This window comes from Delphinus delphis, chromosome 1 (assembly GCF_949987515.2).
Source record: "Delphinus delphis chromosome 1, mDelDel1.2, whole genome shotgun sequence".
Classification (NCBI taxonomy): domain Eukaryota; kingdom Metazoa; phylum Chordata; class Mammalia; order Artiodactyla; family Delphinidae; genus Delphinus; species Delphinus delphis.
In genome coordinates, this window is record NC_082683.1 from 44,768,320 (window position 1) to 44,790,667 (window position 22,348).

Sequence of the window (22,348 nt, forward strand, 5' to 3'; positions counted from 1 at the left end):
CTCATCTATACAATGGGGATAATAATAGTACCTACCTCATAAAGTTGGGGTTATTATGAGGATTACAAGAGTTAATACAGGTTGTTCCCTAATAACAGTGTCTGGCATATATCAAGCCTTCTATGTGTGTTTGCTATTATTATTGTTGTTGTTGTTGTTGCTAACTCTGTGACTATGGGCAGGCTGTCCTCCCCGAACCTCAATTTTTCTCTTTTGTAAGATAAGGCTACCTTGGAGCGTGGGAAATAAAACAGTGTAACACAGTAAAAGAGTGCTGAACTCCACGCTTGGCACCTGTTAGGTGCTCAACAAACGCTGGGTCCCTCTCTTCTTTCTCCTTGGGGATGGAGATCATGACTTTATCTTTGAATCCTCAGTCTCTAGCACAAAATAAGGTGCTCAAAAACTGTTTGAGTACCTACTCTGCACCAAGCCCTCTGCCAGGTGCTGACGACGTGGATTCCTCAAACACAGAGTCTGCTTCTCAAGAAGTTCTCAGGCTAGAAGTAAGGATGAATGAGAGCTAGAAAGAAATGCCACCTTGGCAACCTTTAGCTGAGAGGCCTGGGCCAAGGCAATGGTTTTCACACTATGCTCACTGGAGCTCCAGCAACTCCATGGACATCTGGATGGAACTTCTGTGTCTGTCCCTGAGGGAGGAAGCTGAGTGGAAGGGAGACTTTCCTCAACCTCCATCAGAGCTGCTCCACTTTGACTGGTTTTAAATATTGGACATCCGTGCCATTTGATGAAAAGGTTCTGTAGCTTAAAAACACCGGTCTAATAGAATAAATGGGGGCTTTTACATAAAACTGAACTAGGAGCTAGTTCTACATTTTTTTTTGCAGGGGGTGGGGGGCATGCTGTGTAACTTGCGGGATCTTAGTTCCAGGAATGGAACCTGTGGCCCCTGCAATGGAAGCTCAGAGTCCTAACCACTGGACCACCAGGGAATTCCCTACTTTTACTTTTTAACTGATGTATAGTTGATTTACAATATTACATAAGTTTCAAGTGTACAACACAGTGAGTCACAATTTTTAAAGGTTACATTCCATTTATAGTTATTATAAAATATTTGCTATATTCCCTGTGCTGCATAGTATATCCTTATAGCTTATTTATTTTATACTTAACTAGTTTGTACCTCTTAATCCCCTAGCCCTTATCTTGACCCTCCTCCCTTCCCTCTACCCACTGGTGACTACTAGTTTGTTCTCTATATCTGTGAGTCTGTATCTTTTTTGTTAGATTCACTAGTTTGTTTTAGTGTTTAGATTCCACATATAAGTGACACCATATAGCATTTGTCTTTCTCTGTCTGACATATCTCACTAAGCATTAACACCCTCCAAGTTCATCCATGATGTTTCAAATCCCAGTTTTAGTTTTCTCACATGGAAAACAGGGATAAGAGTACTTAATACATAGCCTTGTTGAAAAGGATTAAAGAGTGTATGTAGTGATTGGCACACAATAGATTCTCCTGAATTCCTTTTCCTCTTATAATCAACAAGTATAATCACTCTAAAACTTAATGTTTAGGATTGAGCATATATATTACTGAACCCCACTGAGCACCAGCTTCCTCTTTTGAAAAACGGGGATAATAATACCTACCCAAAGGTTGACGCAAGAATTAAGTGTGCCCGTGCGCACCAAGTCTTTCATACAGCACCTGCAAACAGAAGCACTCAGAGCCGCCGGCTCTCTTCTCCCCTCAAACACGGGCCACCGTTATTGGAACCCTTTCCTTCAGGATCACTGGATGGACCTCTGATCCCTTCTCGGATAGCAGGGAGGTCGGAATGACATTATCCCCTGGCCCATCCTCTTACAGACTTTCAAGGGGAAGCCAGCCTGTGCAGAGCTGGAACTCAGCACATCATGAATAAGCATGAGAGAATCTCCTCCACATTCACCCCCACCATGAAATCCTCTAAAATTAAAATCAACGATCTCCTCTTACACAAGTGACTTAATTTGTCTTGAATTTGCAATGTCATTTGAAGACTTTCAAAGGACATACTATTACTTGTCATCAGCGCATTAATAGAACATACAATTGCATCTTCTCCAAATTCTTTCCAACAGTTGCTACCAAAGCTCAGAAGAGTCAAATAAAACACCACATGCCCCACCAACAGTGCGCTTCTGCGACTTTCCAGGCAACCCGCACACTCACCTGGGCTTAGCTGGGACATGGAAAAGAATCAAAACAGCACTACACATACCGTAGAGATCTGGGTTGCTGCGGATATACAACCTCACAAAGTTTTTTCCTGGTATTGGCAAAAGAGACCCCTTTATTCTGTCAAAGACCTGCAAAACAGCACAGCAGTTAAGTCTACTGAAGATTTTTTTTCTTAAAGTTTAATAAGTTTGCACTGCAAAACTGAAACTCAGTGATTAGAGCTTTTATTATTTATTTAGTATTTTTTTTATTATTTCATTTAGTACTTTCAAATGCTAATTGACCTTTTACTTTGAAGACCATATCCAGTATACAAAACCTTTCACGTTGCTCGATTGTTTAACCATAGAAGGAACAAGTCTGCATTATACGACAAAAGAAAGGTAAATCTGGTTTACAAACCTGGTAAGTGTCTACATCAAAGAATGTTTGATAGTATTCAAATGTCCAGAAGGGGGAGCTTTTCTTCTGTCCAGCAAGTAACTGTCAGAGGTAAAATAAAAAACGTAATGAACACAGAAGCAATTTCCTTATTCTAGCTACCCACAGAAAGAGAGAGGGTCTAATGGAAAATCAAGATGTACGAAAGACAAAACTCTTCTGCATTCATCAATCAAGTTTACCACAGCCACGCCCAATTCTCAGCCTGACATAAAAGCGTCAGTTCTGAAGACACACCAAAAGGTTTCAAATCCTGGTCCCTCCACTAGGGGATGGCTTCATCAAATCACTAGACTCATCTCAGTCTTCCTTATCTAAAAAGTACAGGTGGGCTTCCCTGGTGGCGCAGTGGTTGAGAGTCCGCCTGCCGATGCAGGGGACGCGGGTTCGTGCCCTGGTCTGGGAAGATCCCACATGCCACGGAGCGGCTGGGCCCGTGAGCCATGGATGCTGAGCCTGCGTGTCCGGAGCCTGTGCTCCGCAGCGGGAGAGGCCACAACAGTGAGAGGCCCGTGTACCGCAAAAAAATATATAAAATAATTAAAAAAATAAAAAGTACAGGTAACAAGATCTACCTTATAGGATAATAGGAAGGACTAGCTTAATTACTATGCAAAACAACATATATATGTATATACACACACACAAACATGTACCTACAGAAGGCAGTCAGTGTAAATATCTTTTCCCCTTCCTCCGCTTCAACATCCTCACTACTATCACCACCTGAATTCTCAAAAATCTGATATACTGACTCACTCTAAAGAATTAAAAACTTAAAATATACTACTCTAACAAAAAACCAAAATTCCTATTTAGAAGAGGCGCACTAGGAGGGCCACGCCTGTACCAAGAGCACAGCTCTCTACAGAAGAATGCACGCCCCATGCCAGGAAGTGTGGCTGTCATCCTCAGATATCTGAAGAGGATTCATACAGCAAAAAGTACAGATGCACTCTAAGGACCTTTGCAAGACGAGGGAAGGTACTATAGGCAGATATTTTTTGTTCACTATAAGGAAAAATTTTCCACCATTAAAGTTTTCCAAAAGTGGTAGGGGCTGCTTTACATGGTCATGAGCAGCCTGCTCCTAGAGGTATTCAAGTGCTGTCTTTCTGACATACCACGGACAGTGTTAATATCTTGAGAGGGAAGCTGAAATACAGTAAGTCCCCTGTATACGAACAAGTTCCATGCCGAGAGTGCGTTTGGAAATCCAATTTGTTCCTAAGTCCAACAAAGTTAGCCTAGGTGCCCAACGAACACAATCAGCTATACAGTACTGCACTGTAATAGGTTTATAATACTTTTCACACAAATACATGAAAAACAAACACAAAAAATAAAGAAAACTTTTTTTTTTTTTTTTTTTTTTTTGCGGTACGCGGGCCTCTCACTGTTGTGGCCTCTCCCGTTGCGGAGCACAGGCTCCGGATGCGCAGGCTCAGCGGCCATGGCTCACGGGCCCAGCCGCTCCGCGGCATGTGGGATCTTCACGGACCAGGGCACAAACCCGTGTCCCCTGCATCGGCAGGCGGACTCTCAACCACTGCGCCACCAGGGAAGCCCAAGAAAACATTTTTAATCTTACAGTACAATACCCTGAAAAGTACAGTAGTACAGTATAACAGCTGGCATACAGGGGCTGGCACTGAGTGAACAGGCAAGAAGAGTTACTGACTGGAGGAGGGAGAGGAGGTGGGAGATGGTAGAGCTGAAGGATCTTCAGCAACAGGACACGGAGGGCAAGGTGCAATTTCATTCACTCCTGCCACTGATGGCACAGGTTCTGGTTCCTTGCTGGATTCAATTCTATCTATCCTCTTAAAAAAACGATCCAGTGATGTCTGGGTAGTACTGTACCAGCTGTATCACCGCTGCTTTTACGCTTGCTTCTGGACATCCTGGGCTTCAAATAAAGATACTGCACCCTATACAGTACTGTACAGTAAAGCTCACAGAAGCACAAACACTTGTAGAGGATGCACACATGTGACAATGTACGCCAGACACATGAACTTACATGACTGGCCATGCGAACACACGTTCGAATCTTTAAGTTTGCAACTTGAAGGTTCGTATGTAGGGGACTTATTGTAGAGGAAACTGTAGATTCTTTCCAACTCTAATATTGCAAGATACTGAACACCAGAGACCCATGTTCCATAAGCTAGGTCAAGAAATTCTGTCACTATCATAGAATATTGGTAACCTCTTCCCGATTCCCTGACAAAATTAGGATAATGGATATAATGTTCTCAGTTTTAAGATTTTTTCCCTATACATTTCTTCTTAAACTTTTGATGGCTGCTGTTGTTCAGTGTGATGGTAAATTTTATGTGTCAACTTGGCTGGGCCATGATGCCAGATATGTGATCAAACATTGTTCTGGATGTTTCTGTAAGGGTGTTTTTGGATGAGCTTTACATTTAAATCGGTGGACTTTTTGAATAAAGCAGATTGCCCTCCATAATGTGGGTGGGCCACAGCCAATCAGGTGAAGGCCTGAAGAGAACCAAAGGCTGTGAGCCCCTGAGCAAGAGGGACTCCTCCAGCAGATGCCCTCAGACTTCATCTGCAATATCAGCTCTTCCTACTTCTCCAGCACAATGCCTTTGGATTCAAATTCTCTTTCCTGAGTCTCCAGCCTGCCAGCATCCTCCATCAGATTTTGGACTCACCAAGCATCCACAATCATGTGAATGAATTTAAAAAAAAGTAAATCTCTTTCTCTACATATACATATCCTATTGATCTATTTCTCTGGAGATCCGCAACTAATTAATACACTCAGTTATACTAAAAATCATTCCTGTATCCTGAGGGTGCCAACAACTTTGATAAGCACTTAACATACACTACTCTAATACAGAGGGACTCAGAGTGCCTTGCTTTAAAGTTCCATGTGCACCTGCCAGTTGTGTGTCCTGGGGCAAGTCCCTGAAATTCTGTGCCTCCGGTTTCTCATTTACAAAATGAAGCTGAGAATAGTTCCTTGCATAGGGTTGTTTTAAGGATTAAATGAGATGATCCAAGTAAGGAACTTTAAATGGTACCTGGCAGCTATTAAACACTGAATAAATATTAGCTCTTGTGATGATAATGATGACAATAGTCAGTATACTATTTTCTTATATTTCCAGTGAGGAGATCCAGGTTTAGGGAAATTAAAGTACCTTATCCAAGACCACAGAGCTATTACTACTGGGCAGACCTGGATTCAAACTCAGGCTCCTAAGTCTGAGCTCTTGCCACAATACCTAGTACACAATACTATTTAATCTGACATACACTTTGGTACTTATTTTGATATTTCATGGAGTTCCACGAAGAGCACTCGCCACTCCACTATTTCATGAGCCTGTGAACACACTGCTATAAACTGAGTACTCCTCTAGTGAATCACGATCATGATCCATTTATAAAATATTACTAGAAATACTGTTTTTCCGGAATGCACCAACAGTGTACATGCAAGTAAATTTTTGTGATCAAAAACAGCTCTGATATTCAAAATTCAACCAGATGCAGAAACCCAGAACTCTCCACAGAATCTTCCCTCTCTTCCTCACCCCTTTTCCACCAAGTCCTAGTGAGCCCATCTGCTAAACATCCGTATCCAGTTCTAGTTCAGGCCACTTCACCAGTCTCCTACCTGGTTTTCTGGCCTCTAGTCCATCTCCCGCCAACTCATACTCCACAGGGCCACTGTATCTTAAATATCTTTAAATGCATCTGGTCATATTGTTTAAAATCTTTCAACGGCTCCCAACAGTTTTCAGAATACAATTCATACTCAGGGGGTTGAGTCCTTGCCTATCTGTGAGCCTCATCTCCTGTTTCCACCTATATTTTGCTCCCAACGTACATGAAGATGGAAGATGTGCTTTCTGTACCATGTTCTGTCATGCCTCTGTGACGTCACCAAAACTGTTCCCTTTGCCCAGATCACCTTCCACACCTTCTTCCTGGGTTCGCCTATTCTTTCAACAAGATTCAGTTTAAATGTCACCGCCTCCAGGAAGCCTTCTGTAACCCCCCTGTCTCTGCTCCCACAACCCCAGCATGCTTCCCATGGGTAACAATGGTCTGTTTGCTTGTCTGTTTCTCCCCCAAGGCAGTTTTACCTTGATTTACATGATTTACCTTCCTGTCGCCACTGCTTGGCATTCTACCTGGCACACAGGAGACAGTGAATAAATGTGTGAGCGAGGTTCTTAAAAGTTAAAAGAGTAAGCTGGGACGAAGTGAGACAGTGGCATAGACTTATATACACTACCAAATGTAAAATAGCTAGCTAGTGGGAAGCAGCTGCGTAGCACAGGGAGATCAGCTCGGTGCTTTGTGACCACCTAGAGGGATGCGATAGGGCGGGTGGGAGGGAGATGCAAGAGGGAGGAGATATGGGGATATATGTATGTGTATAGCTGATTCACTTTGTTATAAAGCAGAAACTAACACACCATTGTAAAGCAATTATACTCCAATAAAGATGTTAAAAAAAAAAGGTAAAAGAAAAAAACAATTTAAAAGACAAGTTCAAACCTCAGTTTTGTCAGAGTCATCATTTCCTAGTAACTCATCATCCTCTTCTCTCCCTGAGCCTCCTGGGGGTCCTGGCTGGTGTTTTGGGGTTTCACCAGGATCCTCGATGCTTATTGTGGTGGCATCTGGGTTTGCTGCTAGAGAAGTGGCTGTATCACCAAATTCTGAAATCAATTAGAGTACAAGGGTATCAGTGACCTTACCCACACTGGAAATGCCATACTTTTAATTTAAAGACAAGCTGTTACAACCTCAGCTTTGCTATGGACCCTATCTGAGACAAGTGGCAAAAGGCTCTGAAAAAAAGTCTCATCTAGAAATCAAGCTGACAAAGAAAAATGATGATGAAAACAACAGAATTTGAAGTCAGACCAGAATTTTAGTCCTGGCTCAGTTACTTACTAAGTATTCAAGCCTGAGTAACTTAACCTCTATAAGCTTCAGTGTTCTCATCTATACGATGGGGAGAATAATATTTATTTTCAGGAATTTTGGGAAAGTTAGGAATATTACTCAAGTAAAGCCCTTAGCAGAGTGCCTGGCCAGTAGCAGGTAACCAATCTAACCCTCTCTTCTTTGATTCAAGTTCAAAAAAACTTAATGGAAGTTATTTTTTCCAAGAAGTCCTATGTAATCACTACAGAAAACACGAGGACAAAAATGAAAGTAGAGGGTTTCCCTGGTAGCGCAGTGGTTGAGAGTCTGCCTGCCGATGCAGGGGACACGGGTTCGTGCACCGGTCCGGGAAGATCCCACATGCCATGGAGCGGCTACGCCGGTGAGCCATGGCTGCTGAGCCTGCGCGTCCGGAGCCTGTGCTCCGCAACGGGAGAGGCCACGACAGTGAGATGCCCGCGTACCGCAAAAAAAAAAAAAAAAAAAAGTAGAAACAACAGAATAAAAATCACTCTTAGTCCCATCCACATAAAAGCAAACACTATTAACTTTTGGTATATTTCTTTTTCTCTATAGAGTAGATTCATGCCAGTGATGATCATTCACTCAACAAATATTTACTGCGAGCCTACAGTGTACCAAGTACTGATTTAGGATGCGACAGTACTATGTAAACAATGTTGTACCCTGCTCCATCTGCCAGGGATTATAGAAAAAATTATTTTTTTCATATTATATCAGTCTTTAAAATGATCAGTTATGTGGCTACATAACACTTCATCAGCTGGAGGTGGGAAGAGTAGGAGAGAGACACCACAAGTTAACACAATGATTCCACTGTTATTGGACGTTTGGGTGCTTCTCGTTTTTCATCAGTACAAATAACACTGTAAGGAGCGTCTGTGAGGAGAAAGCTTTTGGGGTTATTGCCTTAGTATGAACACTATCAGTGTGATCACCAGGTCAAAGGGTGCAGACCATCTTTAAGGCTCTTGAGCCATACTGCTAAACTGTTCTCCAAAAGAACCTCACCTATTCATGTCCACCAGCCATGATTGTGACTTCCTGTCTCTGGGCATCCTAACAAACTTTATTTAGCTGCTCTTAGATAAAATTTAGGGCAGCTGTGGAATTTGGCAGGACTCAGGAAGGAGGCCAGCAGGGCACCACTGTAACACTACAATCATGGCAGTAGGATGGGGCTCTTGGATAATCGAGCCCAATCTTACTGCCTTTCAGCTACGCAAATAGTTTTATGGAGAGAATTAAAGTGACTGAAGTTAATAAGGTGGCTGATCCGTAACAACTACTCAAGCTTCAGTCTCCCATGTTTTGGCAGCATGAGGCTCTGGAATGAGAGGGTCCTCTGTTTAAGATAAGACTCTAGCACTCCATGACCTTGAGCAAATCACTCCATATCTCTGAGTCTCTGTTTCTTCAACTATAAAAAGTAGAAAATACTTATCTCGCAGAGAGATTCTGAGGATGATATGAGATAATAAATACTGTTATTGCTATCATTTACTGACTGGACAGGGCACTGACATTTAAAAAGATGGTTATAACTTTGCCTGAGGGAATCAGTCCAAGGAAGATATATTTAAGTTTCATATTTTAAAAACAGTAGTTTACCAGGGGAAATGACATGCCAGAAGGAGGAACAGAGAGTGTCACTTTAGAGGTATCAAGTCTAAAGAGGTTCAAGAGATGATAACTCATCTAGTTGATGGGATTAGGAAAGGCTACTTGGAAAAGGTGCCGTATGAGAAGGATGGCCAGAAGCAGTGGGCATGGCATCTCAGGCAAAGAGTATGGGATGAGCAAGACCCAGAAGACAGAAAATGTGTTCCGTGTGTGAAGAACAGCAGATGGAAAGTCTGATTTTAATGTAGGATGTGTGTACCTCGCACATGACTATTCACATATTCTGCTCTGTATTAGTTATTCTTGTCCATCTCAGTGCCTTGAGGGCAAGACTGGTATGTTTCTTATTTCTGCCACCAACACTATCTGCTTCTACATCCTACGCTATGTTTTGCCGCTGTTCCTTTCCTGACACAATGTCTCCCACCTGCAGGGCCCTGACCTTCACATTTTCATTTAACACTACCATTTTTCCTCGGAGAAGCTTTCCATGACCCCCACAGCACCCTGTGTTCTTTTCTAAAGAGCCAAGTCTTTAACATGGTGTAGAAAGTCCTGTGTGACTTGGCTCCTGCTTCCTCTCAAACCTCACCTTGTGACAGGCCTCCCCCACCATCTGTGCTCTGGTACTCTGGCCTTCTTTTAATTCCTTGGGAAAGAAAATGAAACAGACTTCCTCCCTTCTCAAGTACTCTGCACGTGCTGTTCTTTACACTTGAACTTTCTTGCACTGTACTCCCAGATAGGATGACCAAGGAAGGCCTCTGGAATGAAGTGAGATTTAAGCAGAGCAAGGGAACAAGCCATGTGGCTCTCTGGACTAAGAATGTCCCAAACAGAAGGATGGCTCAAAAGCCCTAAGCTGTTAGTGTACCTGGCATCTAGGAGGGACAGTGATGAGGCCCATGTGGGTAGGCAGAGAGAAAGGGCTAGAGTAGCAGGAGATGAAATCAGAGGCAGTGGAGGCCTGGATCATGTAGGGCCTCCTAAGCACAGAAAGGGCTCTGCCTTCCACTCCTAGTGAGATGGGAGCTACTGGAAGTTTTAGAAGGAATGACGTGATCTGACTTGGTTTTAAAGGTCTACTCTGGCTGCAAAATACAGACTGTAGGGGGGTAAGGGAGGATGCAGGAAGACCTGAAGGAAGGTAAGGGCTATAATCCAGACATAAGGTGATGGTGACCTTGAGCACGGTGGGATAGCGGTAGAGGTGGCGAGAAATGGTCAGATGCTGGTTGTATTTTGCAGATGGAACTGACAGTATTGGCCGATGAAGTGGATTTCTCTTTAAACATCGTATCTCTTCCTTAGATAGTAGTAAGATAGCGTATGTTGTGATGCCTGGGTTCAAACCCAGCTTTACCACTTACTATAACCTTTAAGCAAATGACTTAATTTTCCTGTGCTTCAGTTTCCTTGTTGGTAAAATAGGGAGAATAAAATAACTATTTCATAAAGTTGACATAAGGAGTAAATGAGTAAATATTTGTAAAGCACTTAGAACACTGCCTGCCATTTAGGAAATACTATACAAGTGTTTACAAGGCAAATGAACATTCGTCAATCCCCAGCTTAGGTCAGGCTCTGGGTTGTGAGTTATGAACTTTTCCTCCAGCACTTTCATAGTTTATAGATATATATTTAAATGATCATTTAACAAATAAATGTCTCCCTCCCTACACTGAGAGCTTCAAAAGGGAAGAAACTGTTCACTCTTCTACCCTGGTAACTAGAACAATTCCCTGGTTCATGGTCACACTCATGAGAGATTTACTGAGTCAGAGAAGGAATGACCTGATCACATTTCATTATCATTATCTTTTTACACGTTTATCTACTCTACCAGTGTAAAAAGCTTCTCCTTTATCTTTTGATCTCCTGTATCTAGCAGAATTCTAAGCACAAAACAGGTGCTCAATAAATGCGTGTTGAACTAAAGCAAGAACTCTATAAACATTTTCTGTAATCACTGCCCTAAATGTATGATATTATCAGTCTGAAGGGCTGTTTGGCAAAAAAGAACAGCTGATGTGAACAAACAGAATAACCTGAGTGTGGCAAACATTCTTTTACCAAGATGCCTGAAATAATCTTCTTTAATACATGCACCAGCATAGCAATGGAAATTCTGCTGTGACTGCAGAAATACTGATCATAAAAGGTGGGCACCCAACGGATGTACCTTCAAACTGCAAGTCATCTACAGCTGCCATTCAGCCAGGGGTCTTCTCCCAATTATTAGGAAGATAATTTACAGAGGTCTATAAAGGAAAAATAAATAAATTTCATGATAACATTAAAAAATCTACAAACGAATCTTATTTCAGCATTAGAAATGGTATTGCTTTTCCTTGTGTCCTTTTTTAGTGGGATCCGATAGGTTTATATAAAGATAACCATTTAGCATCAGATACTATTAAAACCGTTATAAAAAAAAACTAATGGTGGGGGGCTCCATTGGTTCCATGCAGTCTCACTGTGTGGGTGTTTAAGGGCCAGGTGCAGCCTGGAGATGGAAGAATGAGGAAGGGGAGGCTGGGGTTTGAGAGAGGTGGCTATGAGGGCAGTGGAGAGCAAAGGCTGTCAGCCTAGCCAGTGGTTAAGGGCACAGGCTCTGGAGTCGAAGAGACCTGGGTTTGATTCCCGATTCTGCTGCTTCTGGCCGTAACACTGTGGGCTCCTGGGGGGCCTCAATGTTCTCATCTGTAAAATGGGTTCATAATTGTACCTACTCACGCGATACTGGGTGCCATTAACTGAGGCAAGTAAGTGTAAGGCGTTTAGTGCATAGCGAAGCAATTAGTAGGCGCTGGAGTGATGGGGACCCTACAGCCTGGGGCACCGTGAGTCCAGGACGGTCTGGGAAAGAGCTACCCAAGAACCACGGACAGTGTTTTAGGAGGAGAAGCTGGGCCGCAGCGGCCCGGGTGGGCAGGAGATCCCGAGCTCCCTCAGCCCCGAGCCGGCCCCACAGACCCCGCCACCTCACCTCGCGGGGCTCGGCGTCCAGCTGGTGCGAGGAAGCTTCGGACCTCAGATTCCTCGAGCAGGCTCTGGTGCCGCCGAGTTGCCGGAAACCGGAGATCCGAGGGGCACACCTTCTCCACCTCCTCCGGGTAGAGCCCCGCCTCCTTAAAAAGACAGCACCTCCCGGAGACGCCGCTTCCCGAGACCTCTGCGGGCAACTGTACCGAAGCTCGCTTCCTCTGCGGCCCCTCGAAGGGCTAGGCTTCGGCTCTTAAAGAGGCAGGTGGCGCTGGGCGGACCGGTGGGGACGTGAGAGGGTCCGCCTTGGCTCACCTCGCTCCGGGGGTGGGGGGCGCAGAGAATTCTGGGTTTACTTTATGTTTGGTTATACCTCTTTTCTTATTGAAATATAAAGTAGCGTAACGGAAGACGATTGTGAAAAGAAAAAAATGTCATCAATCCCCCCATTCTTTTTTGGCCATAAAAATTTAATTAACCAGTGAGGGAGAACGAGTCAATTAGTTTTTGAGTGTTGAATCAGTGATCTAGGGAAGGATGATGTCTGTTCCTAGGGACACCCCCGTAAGTGAGGTAATTTGTTCCTTCACTCCTGCGACGGTCTACCTTATGCCCTTGGAGCAGTGAGGGGTGACTGGAGATTGGCCTCACTCCTCGCTTTGTCCCCGCCTCGGCATCTGACCACCACCTTGACTATAGCAGGGGCCCAGTAAACGACGGTGAAGTTGCACTGAGTGAGCCGGTGAGAAACATTTTGCCCCGCCGCCAGTCTTTGCTTGGTTATCACCTACACAACCCTCCAGCTGTCGGTACCCTTCCCTCCTCCTAGGGAAAGCCTGCCTTCGCCTCCCAGGACTTCTTTTGCTCCCATAGTCCCCTGTGCTTGCTTAAACCATGGCAGTTGTTATTGTTTGCCTATCTTTGCCGGCGTGGGAGTGCTTTGGGGGGAAGGGTCAGGAATGACTCTGGTCTCCAGGTCCTCAAGGCAGCCCAGAACCAGGGACGCGATAGTTGCTCACTGAAGGTTAACTGTAGAGCGATCAAGTTCTGGCTGTCTAAGCAGCATAAGCCAAATTCGCTGCCTACACAAGGTGGAACCTTTGACTTTGGCCTCACTACACTGGGCCCTTATGGTCAATCGGAATGGCTTATTACATCTGACTAATAAAATAGTTACACACATACGGAGCGTATTTATTGAACTGACATTGTGATCAGGCTTTATACATGCAGATCTCTAATTCTCAGAACAATCCAGCAAGCTTGAGGTAATTATCCTCATTTTATGAAGAGAAAGCTGGGGCTTCCCTGGTGGCGCAGTGGTTGAGCGTCCGCCTGCCGATGCAGGGGACATGGGTTCGTGCCCCGGTCCGGGAAGATCCCACATGCCGTGAAGCGGCTGGGCCCGTGAGCCATGGCCGCTGAGCCTGAGCGTCTGGAGCCTGTACTCCGCAACGGGAGAGGCCACAACAGTGAGAGGCCCGCGTAACGCAAAAAAAAAAAAAAAAAAAAAAAAAAAAAGAGAAAGCTGAAGTTAGTGTGTGTATGTGCAGGGTACTTTGGTTGAATGTGTAGGAATGAATTGCAACACACGAATTCGGTGTGCAAATGTATCAAACACTTCTTATGCCCCGTGGCAGATCCTCTTGGCTTCATCAGCTGCTTATTTCACCACCACTGATCTTATTCCAGCTTCAGCAGCTGTACCCTAAGTGAGCTTCACCTCAAGTCCATAACTCGGGCTTCTCGCTTTCTGCATCAGGGCTTGTGTCTTGATACCTTGGGATTATGGGACTGCTGGAACCGTTCAGCACTGGGACAGGTGCAAGCCAGAAGTGCGGAAGTGGGGAGCGGTCAATGCCTCATGGGACAAATCTTTGACCGATGGAGTCAGTAACTGATGAATACATGCTTCTCTCTTTTTCCCCTCAGATTCTCCTCAGATATTTCATACGGCTTTCAAACTGTCTTGCAGGATCAAACAACCAAATGCCTTTGGAAGTGGCCAATTTGACTAGATAATTCTTTGTAGAGCACCCTCAACAAAGAATTGCACCCTTGCACTGGTTCTCCTTCCTCCCCTCCACCATTGCATTGCAATTCACCCTTGCAATAGCTCTCCTTTCTCCTCTGTTTTACAACTCCTGTCCTTCACTCCTGATCCTTGGACTCACACTTGCCAATAAAGTACTCACATGAGATGAGGAACCCACACTGTCATGTTGGTCAAGAGTGGCCCCAGAAAGCAGCCCTCAGGATGGAATTTTGGAACCAGACTCCTCAGCAGTCAGATGGCAACAACAACCCCATTGCTAGTGATATGTGTGTGTGTGTGTGTGTGTGTGTGTGTCAGCACACACAGGGGGGGCGGGGCAGTGATAACACCTAGACTATATATTTCTTCTCTTGGAAACAGAAGTAAAAGTTTTATTGATATATTAATTATAATGATATGTAAGTTTTGGCTCAAAACAAGACAAGAATCAAAGATAACTATACCGGTTTAACTAAAACAGCAATTCTCAGCTGGGGACTATTTTGCTCCCAGGGATATTTGGCAATATGTGAAGACATTTTTTTTTAAAGAATTCTATTGGAATTTCCCTGGTGGTGCAGTGGTTAGGAATCCGCCTGCCAATGCAGGGGACACGGGTTCGATCCCTGGTTGGGGAAGATCCCACATGCTGTGGAGCAACAAAGCCTGTGCGCCACAACTACTGAGCCTGCACTCTAGAGCCCACACGCCGCAACTGCTGAAGCCTGTACCCTCTAGGGCCCATGCTCTGCAGGATGAGAATCCCACGCACTGCAGTGAAGAGTAGCCCCCACTCATGGCAACTAGAGAAGGCCCGTGTGCATCAGCAAAGACCCAAAGCAGCAAAAAAAAAAAAATAAAAACCATCATTCACTCTAAAAAAAATAATTTTATTGGAGTATAGTTGATTTACAATGTTGTGTTAGTTTCAGGTGTACAGCAAAGTGATTCAGCTATATATATATATATATATATATTCATCTTTTTCAGATTCTTTTCCCATATAGGTTATTACAGAATATTGAGTAGAGTTCCCTGTGCTATACAGTAGGTCCTTGTTGGTTATCTATTTTATATATAGTAGTGTGTGTATGTTAATCCCAAGCTCCTAATTTATCCCTCCCCTGCACTTTTCCCCTTTGGTAACCATAAGGTTGTTTTCAAAATCTGTGAGTCTGTTTCTGTTTTGTAAATAAGTCCGTTTATACCATTTTTTTAGAGTCCACAGATGAGTGATATCATGATATTTGTCTTTCTCTGCCTGACTTATGAAGGCATTTTTGATTGTCATGACTTGTGAGGTGCTACTGGCCAGGGTGCTTCTAAACGTCCTACAATGCACAGGATAGCCCTTCTCAACAAAGAATTATCTAGTTGAAAATGTCGATGGTGTCAAGGTTGAAAAACTCTGAGCTCAAAATGTTCATATTTCCTTAACTCATCTGTCCAACTATGGTAAGGAAGGTGAGCCCAGCTGATGATACTAATTAGAGCTCTAACTGCTCTGTGAGGGGAATGAACCGGTGAGAGAGAACCCACCCCACCCTCACCTAGATAGAATGGGGGAAGAATGCGGGAGGAAGAGAAGCAGAGGAGCAAGACTTGCTTTAATGGACAGGGATGGGGGTGGAGGGGACGGTCTGAAAAGTATGAGCCTTGTTAGATGCTGCATGTGATCCTGACAGAGTCCCCTGGCTTTCCGCAGGGGAAAGCTGGTGACCCCACAGCTAAGCCATGCTCCAGAAAGTGTCTCCAACACCTGCTGAGTGACGCCCATCCCAGGGAGAAGAAGGCTGCTGGCCTTTGCATCATCCGTCTCAGGTGCAATGTTAGCGAACTGCCACTGATTATTTTGGCAAATGCCCTGTTTTTATAGCGTGAGCTCTGAGTCAGATCAAATAAAACCAAGACCTGAGAATGAAGCTTTCCAAAGGAGATGTCAGACAAGTCACATAATGACAATTGTCTGTGAATGGGACTTTTTGAAGAGCTCCAAACCTATTCTTCCCCTTCCAGTGGTTACTAAATTGCTAATTTTTGCAACAACCATGGTTGTGAAGCTGTTGTTTTTCAAGGCTACCTTGGAGCGGGGAGAGGGGAATGGGACTAGAGCAAGTTAAAACACCACAAAGCTCACTGTTCTTACTAAGATTCAGCTGTTTTTATTGAATAGACACTTCTCTGATTATCACAAACCTTTCTTTGATTAATTTACAGAATACCGAAAGAAGTTGATTTTGACAATTTTTGCCAGTGTTCTCATGCTTTTATGAAGGAGTGGGTTTTCAGAGATTCTTATTCTTCCATTCCAGAAGTGCTGCTAATTCACTTACATTAAATGCATTTATTTTTATATATAGATATTTCAGTCATCTTTTTCACATTAATTACTTCTTTATATCTTCTTTACCTTTTTTTTGTATCTTTATTGGAGTATAATTGCTTTACATTGTTGTGTTAGTTTCTGCTGTACAACAAAGTGAATCAACTATATGTATACATATATCCCCATTTCTCCTCCCTCTTGAGCCTCCTTTATCCCACCCCTCTAGGTTGTCACAAAGCACCGAGCTGATCTCCCTGTGCTATGCAGCAGCTTCCCACTAGCCATCCATTTTACATTTGGAAGTGTATATATGTCAGTGCTACTCTCTCACTTCGTCCCAGCTTCCCCTCTCCACCCCCCCGACCTGTCCTCAAGTCCGTTCTCTACTCTGTGTCTTTATTCCTGCGCCACCACTAGGTTCACCAGTACTACTTTTTTAGATTCCATATATATGTGTTAGCATATGGTATTTGTTTTTCTTTCTGACTTACTTCACTCTGTATGACAAAATGTAGGTCCATCCACCTCACTACAAATAACTCAATTTCATTTCTTTTTATGGCTGAGTAATATTCCATTGTATATATGTGCCACATCTTCTTTATCCATTCATCTGTCGATGGACACTTAGGTTGCTTCCATGTCCTGGCTATTGTAAATAGAGCTGCAGTGAACATTTTGGTACATGACTCTTTTTGAATTATGGTTTTCTCAGGGTGTATGTCCAGTAGTGGGATTGCTGGGTCGTATGGTAGTTCTATTTTTAGTTTTTAAGGAACCTCCATAGTGTTCTCCATAGTGGCTGTATCAATTTACATTCCCACCAACAGTGCAAGAGGGTTCCCTTTTCTCCACACCCTCTCCAGCATTTATTGTTTGTAGATGTTTTGATGATGGCCATTCTGACTGGTGTGAGGTGATACCTCATTGTGGTTTTGATTTGCATTTCTCTAATGATTGGTGATGTTGAGCATCTTTTCATGTTCTTTCCCTTCTTTCACTAGCTATTTTTTTCTTGCTAGTTCAAAGTTATACATTCATTTTATTTTATTTTGGTTGTTGCTTTTAACTCATTTTATTTATTTTTTCCTGTCTGCTTTTTAAGCTTATTTATATATATTTATATATGTATATATATATATATATAATACTCTATTGAACAAGTGACTCCTAATCTGTTATTTAACACATTCCCCCCATCTTTATTTATTTTATTTTATTTTAATTTTTAAAATATATTTTTGGCTGCGTTGGGTCTTTGTTGCTGCACGCGGGCTTCCTCTAGTTGCGGCGAGCGGGGGCTACTTTTCATTGTGGTGTGCGGTCTTCTCATTGCTGTGGCTCCTCTTGTTGTGGAGCACAGGCTCTAGGCATGCAGGTTTCAGTAGCTGTGGCTCGCAGGCTCTAGAGCGCAGGCTCAGTAGTTGTGGCACATGGGCTCCGTTGCCCAGCGGCATGTGGGATCTTCCCGGACCAGGACTCGAAACTGTGTCCCCTGCATTGGCAGGCGGATTCTTAACCACTGTGCCACCAGGATGCCCTCCCCCCAGTCTTTAATTCAACAATTGTGTATTTGTTTCCTAAAACTTCTATTTGACTCTTTTAAAAATCATTTTGGGTAGCCTATTAATGCTTTTTTTTTTTAATCCAGGAAGGCAAATGATTTAATAGCTTACTGGTGGAAGCTGATCTTTGTTGTCAGGGTGCCCTGGTGCCTATGAGTGCTTTAAACCTTTAATACGTAGTTATAGCTATTTAAATAGTCTTATTGATAATTCCAATGTCTGAAATTCTTGAGGATCTGAACGTTGTTGTTTCTGCTGATTCTCACTCATGGTGGTTTGTTTCTTTGTGTGTTGATAATCTTTGTGAGCTCATATTAGTTTCACCCTAATCTATGTGAATCCTCAATATCTAAATATTTTGTCTTTTCTAAAAAGTCCTATTTGGCTCTTTTATCAAAAGTACATGGTCATTTTTGACACCAAGATACAGGCGATACCTCTTCATAGAGGAGTTGCTATTGCATCTTCCAGAAGCCAGGAGTCACTGCTGATAGGGGACCACTTCCATATCCTTTGAGGAGTTTCCATCTTAATACAGGAATCTCAGTCAGCTCTCCTATTCTACAGCTGGTTCAGGGCTTAGTTTCACAACCACAGAGCTGATACTGGCGCCTCTCAGGCCTGCTCTAACTTTTCTATTTGCCCAGGACTATTTTGCCCAGCTCCCTACTTTGGTTTTACCCAATGATATTATTTATGTTTACGTATATACATATGTGTGAATGCTTGGAGGTATTCCCTTAACTCTTATGAAAGCAGTACGTTAAATAGTTATTTCATGGAAAAGCTAACTGTTTAGTGAGCAAAAGTTTGACGTACTGCCAGAAATGAAATTCTCAGCTAACCTTTCTGGTACTCAGAATTCCAAGCATGCACAAAAAAGTAACGAACAATATAATGAAATCCCGTATACCATCATCTATATTTACTTATTGCAATTTTGCTATTGATCCCCCTTTTCCTTCTTTCTTTTTATGGTTTTGTGAGGTCACTTTTAAAACTTAAACACATTTGTTTTGAAGAGAAACTTCTATTGACTCCATGAAATGGAAAACCATGATCTCTTGCCAGTAATAGAATGTAACCATAATAATAAATAAAATGAAAATCAAAGTTATTAAAAATTAAGAAAATAAACAGTAAGATATAAAAGTAATAATGAATTGATTTATACAAATACATACCTGAAAAGTTTTTCAGTGAGAATAAAGGAATAACTTATGATCAATCAGTAATGAAGATATGTATATTAAACTCATTGCCTCTTCATTTAAAATAAGGATTAGTTTCTAGAATAATAAAATGATTCTTTCCTTTGGTTTTGATGTTATAGCACCAAGAATCCCAACTCCCAACACATATCTGCAATTGGAAAGGAAGGGCAAAACATATTTAACCACTTTTTAGATTTCAGTTATACATATTTATAACTACTTTGTATTCTAAATAATTGTCAGCTTCCAAAGTGATGGTTGATGTACTGCTGAAAATAACAGAATTACTGGAGTTTTGAAATATTTATGGGCAGCCTGTGTAACATGGTGTATCAGAGGTCCACCCCAAGGTCCAATGATACGTAGGAGGTCTCAGAGAACTTATAGTCATACTCATAGCTATGCTTTAACAGTGAAAGGATACAAGAGAAAATCAGCAAAGGGAAAAGGCACATGGGGCCAAAGTCCAGGGAAAACCTGGCATAAGCTTCCAAGGGTTCTCTCCCAGTGGAGTCACACAGGATACACTTAACTCTTCCAGCAACAAGCTGTGACAACATGGGTGAAATATCATCTACCAGGGAATCTCATCAGAGAACAATGCCCAAGGTTTCTACTGGGGGCTAGTCACATAGTCATCCTCTGTCTAGCATGTACCCAAATTCCAAATTCCCAGAAGGAAAGCAGGTTTTCACAGTAGCTAAAATGTGAAAGGAACCCAAATGTCCATCAACAGATGAAGGGATAAGCAAAATGTTTTTTGTTTGTTTGTTTGTTTGTTTGCGGAGCACAGGCTCCGGACGCGCAGGCTCAGTGGCCATGGCTCACGGGCCTAGCAGCTCCGCGTAATGTGGGATCTTCTTGGACCAGGGCACGAACCCGTGTCCCCTGCATTGGCAGGCGGACTCGCAACTACTGCGCCACCAGGGAAGCCCAGAAAAATGTTTTATATACATACAATGGAATATTATTCATCCTTAAGAAAGAAGGAAATTTCACAGTATGCTACACATGGAAGAAACTTGAGGACTATGCTAAGTGAAATAAGACAGTCATAAACAGACAAGTACTGTATAATTCCACTTATATTGAGTATTTACAGTAGTCAAAAATCATAAAGACAGAAAATGTAATTGTGGTTGCTAGGAGCTAGCAGGAGGAGGGAATGGAGGATTATTGTTTAATGAGTATCATTTCAGTTTTACAAGATGAAAAGAGTTATGGTGATGGCTGCACAACAATGTGGATGTTCTTAATGCCACTGAACTATACACTTAAAAATGGTTAGAATGGTAAATTTTATGTTATGTGTATTTTATCACAATTAAAAAACAAAAATAAAAAAGTAATAGGGCCAGTGATTGCAGATGTAGATCATATAGTTCTAATAACTTTACATAACAACTCTTTCCAAAGACAAAGGTAAGGGAATAGAAGAAGATACACTATGCTGACACTAATCAAAAGAGAACTGGAATGCTATATTACTTTCAGACAGAGCAAACTTCAGAGCAAGGAAAATTGTCAGGGATAAAGACATTTTATAATGATAAAGGGGTCAATTCTCCAAGAAGGCATAAGCTTTAATGTGTATGTGCCTAACAACAGAGCATCAAAATACATGAGGCAAAAACTGATAGAACTGAAAGGAGAAATAGACAAATCCACTCTTATAGTTGGAGACTTTAATACCCCTCTGTCAGAAATGGATGGATCTAGCAGGCAGAAAATCAGAAAGGACATAGGAGAATTCAACAGCACCATTGGTCAACTGGATGTAATTAACATCTATAGACCACTTCACCCAACAACAGTGGAATACACATTCTTCTCGAGCTTACATGGAACATTCACCAAGATAGACAACATTTGAAGCCATAAAACATACCTTAACAAAACAAACATAAATCAGAAATCATACAATATATGCTGTCAGACCACAGTGGAATCAAACTAGAAATCAATAACAGAAAAATACTTGGAAAACTCCAGAATACTTGTAGATTAAACAAAACACTTCTAAATAACAGGGCCAAATAAGAAATCTCAAGATAAATTAAGAAATATTTTGAACTAAATGAAAATGAAAATACAACTTAACAACATTTGTGAGATGCAGCAGAAGTAGTACCTACAAGGAAATTAATAGCATTGAAAGCATATATTAGAAAAGAAAGGCCCGGGTTCAATCCCTGGTCGGGGAACTGAGATCCCACGAACAGTGCAGTATAGCCAAAAAAAAAAAGAAGAGGGCTTCCCTGGTGGCGCAGTGGTTGGGAGTCCGTCTGCTGATGCAGGGGACACGGGTTCATGCCCCGGTCCGGGAAGATCCCACATGCCGCGGAGCAGCTGGGCCCATGAGCCATGGCCGCTGAGCCTGCGCGTCCAGAGCCTGTGCTCCACAACGGGAGAGGCCCGCATACTGCAAAAAAAAAAAAAAAAAAAAAAGAAGAAAGAGAGAGAAATCTAAAATCAATAATCTAAGCTTCCACCTTAGCAATTTGGAAAAAGAAGAGAAAGTTAAATTCAAAGTAGTCAGAAGAAAATAAATTAAAATTAGAGCAGAAATCAATGAAACTGAAAACAGGAAATCAATAGAGAAGATCCATGAACCAAAAGCTGGTTCTTTGAAAAGATGAATAAAATTGATAAACCAGGCTAAGTAAGAAAAAAAGAAAGAAGATGCAAGTTTCTAGTATCAGAAATGAAAGAGGGGACATCACTACCAATCCCATGGATATTAAAAGGATAATAAAGGGATACTAATAATTCTATACCCACACATGTGATAACATAGTAAAATGGACCAATTCTTTGAAAGACACAATCTGTGTAAACTTACACCAGAAGAAATAAACAATCTGAATAGGCCTGTATCTTATTAAAGAATTTGAATAAATAATTAATAACCTTCCAAAACAGAAAAAGTACAGGCTCAGATAGGTTCACTGGTGAATTCTACCAAACAATTAAGGAAGAAATTATGCCAGTTTTCTACAATCT

At 42.3% G+C, this 22,348-nt stretch overlaps 1 protein-coding gene and 1 long non-coding RNA gene across 3 annotated transcripts in view; one reads left to right on the forward strand and one right to left on the reverse strand.

Moving 5' to 3' along the window:
• Window positions 1-12,565, reverse strand: part of YIPF1 (Yip1 domain family member 1) — a 35,237-nt gene extending 22,672 nt beyond the window's left edge. Inside the window, exons 1-5 of one of the 2 annotated variants that reach the window (XM_060022320.1) lie at window positions 12,210-12,565; window positions 11,403-11,481; window positions 7,181-7,344; window positions 2,597-2,677; window positions 2,235-2,322 (exon numbers count right to left, since the gene is read on the reverse strand). In XM_060022320.1, the coding sequence (XP_059878303.1) occupies window positions 2,235-2,322; window positions 2,597-2,677; window positions 7,181-7,344; window positions 11,403-11,433 (364 nt within the window). In that variant the 5' untranslated portion in view covers window positions 11,434-11,481; window positions 12,210-12,565. The remainder of the gene's footprint in view (window positions 1-2,234; window positions 2,323-2,596; window positions 2,678-7,180; window positions 7,345-11,402; window positions 11,482-12,209) is intronic. The other variant, XM_060022311.1, reaches the window with a different exon arrangement.
• A 250-nt stretch (window positions 12,566-12,815) lies between these two features.
• LOC132432235 (uncharacterized) lies at window positions 12,816-16,583 on the forward strand. The gene is made up of 3 exons (XR_009520866.1): window positions 12,816-12,947; window positions 15,946-16,061; window positions 16,458-16,583. It is a non-coding gene; the product is annotated as an uncharacterized lncRNA (long non-coding RNA).
• Window positions 16,584-22,348: the final 5,765 nt, after the last annotated feature.